Source organism: Oncorhynchus keta, chromosome 32 (genome assembly GCF_023373465.1).
Source record: "Oncorhynchus keta strain PuntledgeMale-10-30-2019 chromosome 32, Oket_V2, whole genome shotgun sequence".
Classification (NCBI taxonomy): domain Eukaryota; kingdom Metazoa; phylum Chordata; class Actinopteri; order Salmoniformes; family Salmonidae; genus Oncorhynchus; species Oncorhynchus keta.
Genome location: NC_068452.1, coordinates 20,084,803 through 20,090,303, shown reverse-complemented (window position 1 = coordinate 20,090,303; position 5,501 = coordinate 20,084,803). Strand labels below are relative to the sequence as shown.

The 5,501-nt window shown below is 48.2% G+C and overlaps 1 protein-coding gene across 1 annotated transcript in view; it reads left to right on the top strand.

Moving 5' to 3' along the window:
- Window positions 1-5,501, top strand: part of LOC118365770 (synaptic vesicle membrane protein VAT-1 homolog) — a 38,784-nt gene extending 33,283 nt beyond the window's left edge. The window contains exon 6 of the mRNA XM_052490831.1: window positions 2,077-5,501. Within this exon, the coding sequence (XP_052346791.1) occupies window positions 2,077-2,358 (282 nt within the window). The 3' untranslated portion in view covers window positions 2,359-5,501. The remainder of the gene's footprint in view (window positions 1-2,076) is intronic.

Sequence of the window (5,501 nt, the reverse complement as noted above, 5' to 3'; positions counted from 1 at the left end):
TACAAATCCCTGGCGTCCCCGCCCCTGATCACCACACCTCCGTCGTCTCAGTCCTCTCCTCCTCCTCCTCCTCCTCCACCACCTCTTCCTCCTCCCCTTCATAGGTTTTTCATTAAAGGGATGCTCCAGAGCTTTTGTATAATATCAGCCAGTCTCACGGTCGTTGGTTGAAGTAATGGACCAAGGCGCAGTGTGCATAGAGTTCCGTGGTTATTGGATGAAACTCATGTTTATTGGAGAAAACCATAAAGCGCAAAACGAAACGTGAAATGAACGTAGTGCTCGCAGGCAACTAGACATAGACAGGATCCCACAAAAACCCAGTGGGAAAAGGCTGCCTAAATATGAACCCCAATACGGAGCCAACGATAGACAGCTGCCTCTGATTGGGAACCATACCAGGCCAACATAGAAATGAAAAAACGAGACTACCCACCCGAGTCACACCCTGACCTAACCAGAAAAGAGAATAAAAAGGATCTTTAAGGTCAGGGCGTGACAGCCAGTAGTTTTGAAAGTAGTGTTCACGAGTCAAAATAGGTCCCCGGAAATTGTGCATAATTGTGTACTACCATTTATCATGGTATGTTACGTCCTGAAAAATGAAATAAATAAAATAAAATAAATATATATATATATATAGAGAGAGAGAGCATTTTTGGGCAATTCGTATGATATGTTACTACTTCCAATTCGTACAATATGTTACACATTTGTAAGTGCTTAAGATCCCGGACTGTCCATCTGAATATCACCTGAATATCACCTCTCCCTCCTTAACTCCGACATGACTCCCCCTCTTCTATGCCTGTGTGTGTGTGTGTGTGTGTGTGTGTGTGTGTGTGTGTGTGTGTGTGTGTGTGTGTGTGTGTGTGTGTGTGTGTGTGTGTGTGTGTGTGTGTGTGTGTGTGTGTGTGTGTGTGTGTGTGTGTGTGTGTGTGTGTGTGTGTGTCAGGGCCAAGCCTTGACAAGGCTTTGGGTTGCTAGGAGATGGCCCTCTGTTGCCGTGGCATTGGTCGTTCGCTTGCCTGCCTGCCTGCCTGCCTGTGCGGGCTGGCGTGGGTGGGGGGTAGAAGGGAGGGGTGGAGAGCAGAGGAGGCTGGTAGGATGATCTATAAGAGGATGGGCTCATTGTAATGGCTGGAATGGATTAAATGAAACGGTATCAAACACATCAAAACCATGTTGGACTCCGTTCCATGAATTCCATTCCAGCCATTACACAGAGCCCGTCCTCCTATTGCTCCTCCCACCAGCCTCTGATGGAGAGACAGACGCAGACATTAGGCAGAGACGAGCGGGTCGGTATAGGTTGGAGCTGGCTTGCCTAGGATCTGCCCCTTTGCCACTATGATTGGCAAGTAGGCAGGACAGGAAGAAACCTATGGGTCAATCAACCCTGGCTGTGGCACAACCCTGGGGACCGGCCTCTGACGTGACACTGTGACAGGCACCTAGGAACCAGTCAGTCAATAATGGAAATGTGACATGATCAATACATTGTCCAGCTCTCAATGAGACCCCTACGTGTTATATACATAGGCAGTTTTACACTGAAGCACTTCCAAATGAAAATACATGTTGAATTTAGCAATGCATTTGAATGTTTAAACACAGAATACTGATTCTTAATTCCACCCAGTTTTTCTTCGTTCTTTCGCTCGATCTACACGATTCTCCATCTAAAGCTTTTGCTCTTGCTTTCTGTCTGTCAAGCACTGACTCAGGCTCACGTTTACGCCACCTCTCCCTCTCCATCTTTCTCCCTCTCTCTCAGTTATTAATACATCCTCCCACTAAAGTTTGTACAAACCTCACTCTCCCATGTTCTGATACTTGCCTGTAGTTTATGTTTTAAGGAGTGATAGACTGGGCAAGTTATGCTTGCGGTACCTGGCATCATCTCCTTCTAAGGTTTGGGGAGCAATTTAGTGTGTGTGTGGAGGGGGGGGGACAGGACAAACCAGCAGTCCTGGACACATGATGATAGATGGATATCTACTCTCCCTCCCCTTCTCCTACTGTCCATCGTTCGTTCGTTCATGTCTCTCTCTCTGCCTCTGCTTCTCTATCCAGGTGGGCGATGCCATGCGGAGAATGCAGGAGAGGAACAACATCGGCAAGGTGATCCTCATCACCGAGCCTATGCCAGAGGAGGAGAAGAAAGAGGAGCCTAAGAAAGAGGAGAAGAAGGAGGACAAGAAAAAGGAGGACAAGAAGAAAGACGACAAGAAGAAGGATGACTCCAAGAAGGAGGACAAGAAAGAAGAGAAGAAGAAGGAAGAGCCGAAGAAGGAGGAGAAAAACGAGGAGAAAAGCGAGGTGAAGAAGGAGGAGCCCAAGAAAGAGGAGAAGTGAGAGTGAGGGATTGATGGATGGATGGTTAGTCAGGCAGGCAGACCATCAGGGAGCTCTTGTCCTGGGAGCAGGGGTTTGGTTTGGGAGGGGGTGACAGGGCAGGGGAAATGTGGTAGGGGAGGGAAAGGGGGTGGAAAAGTGGTTTGTGTGGGTTGGACTTGGAAGAACGAGGGATGGGGGTGGGCTTTATAGACTCATTGCACAGCAGTCAATCTGTTATCCCTACCATCATCTCTCAGACCCCTCCCCAGTCCACTCTGACAGCGAATACTCAGGCCCGGGCCTATACCCACCCCTCCTCCCCTCTCTCTCCTCCCCCACTCAAGCAAGGGTCACTTTATTTCTGAATCCCCAGTGCACCTTAATGACAGCCGGGCTCACAAAACAGTTCCCGCCCTCACCTCGCCACCATGGGAAAATGACCACTACTATACGCTACCCTATGACTCATGTCATAACAGTCTGAAGGTGTTGCCTGTTGAGACCCCAGAGAGAGTCAGAGAGAGAGAGAGACACACACAGAGGGACGGTGTGGGTATAATGCCCAGGCCTGGGGCGCATCACTGTTGCCTTGACAACGATAATTCAACCCATTCCAACTCACACAGTGCCCCTCCTCCCTCCATGTCGACTCCCACTATGCTAGATTGCTCTGCGCTGACTTCCACCTGCCACCTCTCCTTCCTCTCCCTCTACTGAGTTCCCCCTACCCTCTCCCTCTCCCTATGGTATAAACCCACAGACAGACCGACAGACAGAACCACACCCACCCACCATCTCACATACGGTCCAGTGTTGTGTTATGTCACTGTGCATGAGTCAGTCAGTGTTTGCTTGTCTGTGATTGGCTATCAGCTCCCCTGGAGATGTTTGCATGGCTGTGTGATGCTTGACTCCAAAGCCAGTGGTTACAGAACTCCCCTGTCAATCACCACGACCCACTCTTTATTTCAGTATATAAAGAAAGGTTAGTGGCACATCCCTTAAATGCCATGGCACTTCTAGTATCACACAGCTCCACCTCGCAGCTGAGCCCGCACTACATGTCCCATAATCCTAGAGGTGACACACTAGAGACCAGACGATAGCGTGTGACAGGATGAAGCTCCAGACAGTGAATTAATGAGCCATTTGGTCGAGTATTCGATAGGAAGGGAGAAATCGGGGCTTAGTCTTGGTGCTCTGTAGTCACTGATGTTTCTAATGAACCAACTGTTGGCAAGCAGCGCACAGTGCCAATTAGGAGGGAAAATGGTTTCTCTTCAAACAAGGGGCACAAACACACAAACACACACACACACACACACACAGGACGATGTGTTCAAAGAGGCAGTGTTGTGTAGAGACACTAAAACATTTGAATGGAGTAAGATAGAGTGAATGCCGCCCAGTTCCTTGATATCAGACCCTGTTGCTCTCCTGACATTCCACTCCTTTCACAGTGACCGCTCGCTCGCCTGTCCCTCGCCCTGATCTGGAACAGGGGAGTTTAGAAGGGTAAAAAAAGAAAAAAATCCTTCTGGTGTGCATTCTCACCCATCCCTCCCTCCCCCTTCTCCTTTCTCTCCATCTCTCTCTCTCTGTGGTCGGCATAGCAACAGGCAACAGGCTCGTCAGAGATGGCGCTGTGGTCTATTTCTCAGTCTATCTGAGTGAGTGAGTAGTAAAGTGTCTAATGAAACCCCCGGCTTTAGTGCTGAAGCTGTAGTACAGAGCAGTAAAATCAGGCTAACATCCTAGTTTCTACACTCTACACTACTACACTCTGCATATTATGAGGACATTCAAGTCCGATATAGTCTGTGTGGGGGTGGCACACCTAGGGCCACAATCAATAGTTGGCCTCTCCCATACGAATGCACTGCTGCCCCTTGTGGACATAATTTAGAACAGCAAGACTGGTTTTCAGAAGTTGATTATAGGGGACTCATGTGTATCTATAAAGCAGGGTTTTGTTTTCAACCTCCTCTAAATTATATTGAATTAATCTGATACTCATTCTTACGTCAGATATGAATTGTCTATAATAAACCATGGACGGAAGCTAAACCCGTTATGAGCAGGAGCCCTGCAGTACGGACTTCAAAAACACCCCACTACTATTCCATTTGGAAAGATGTGAGAATCCATGCTCTTCACACACTTGCCTGTCTGCCTGCCTGTCTGTCTGCCTGCCTGTCTGTCTGTCAAGCGTCTCAGATGGTGACTATAGTGACTTTGTAAAGAAGCTGTTGTGTTAGCATGAGTGGCCTCCCTCATGTCGTGTTGTCAGTCATTGTGTGTGAAGATGTGTGTGTCCTCAGGTCGTTTGTCAGGTTACTAAAAAAAGACTCCCACCTGCCCCTCCTCAACCCCATTACAACCTCCCCTTCCTTACACTCTTTATCTGCTTCACAGCTATCTAGCTCTCTTTCTCTCTCTCTCCTCCCCTTCTCTGATGAGGCCAATGTTAAGAGGACAGTTGGTATAGGTATTTTGCACTCTGCTCGCTGATCTTAATGTACTTCCAGGCATGGCAGTCCCACTCCAGTCCCGCTGGCTCAGAGTCCGCTCCGCTCTTTCCCCACTCAAAGAGACCATTACTGTATCTGCTGAAACTCACGGGAAGTACAGTGGAAGTGACACTTTTGCATGCACGCGAAACACAAGCACACATCTCCTCCTCCACCCTCTGCTAGCTTCTCCTGGGTGGCAGCTCAAATGAAACCATTCATTCATCCAGGGCTGTGAAAGTGACGACACGGTGTAGCGGGGACAGCAGTGGGCCTGGGACGGAGTGTGAGTGCCATGCCGGTGTGGGGAGTGAGTGTGTTCTGTCAGCTGTCTGCTGGGCTCCTTCTGTGAACCTGTGGACGGTGTTTCTGTTTTCTGAATGCCATGTGAGAAGCTAATGCTTCAGTAAAAGGATGTTTTACTTAATATGTTTTTTTGTTTTTTTTGTTGACCTGTGTTTTTTTGTTTTGTTTTCCAAGGGGTTTAAAGTTCAAAGTTCATACTCTTTACGGTGGGACCTGCCTAACTACATTCCTTTTCAATGTGATGAGCCTTTCTGTTGGGCCTGACCATTTGTGCCAAACTGTATGTACTCCTCTGTCAATGCCTTGACTACAACGGTGCATTCAATGAAAAAGAGAAGGAAAATG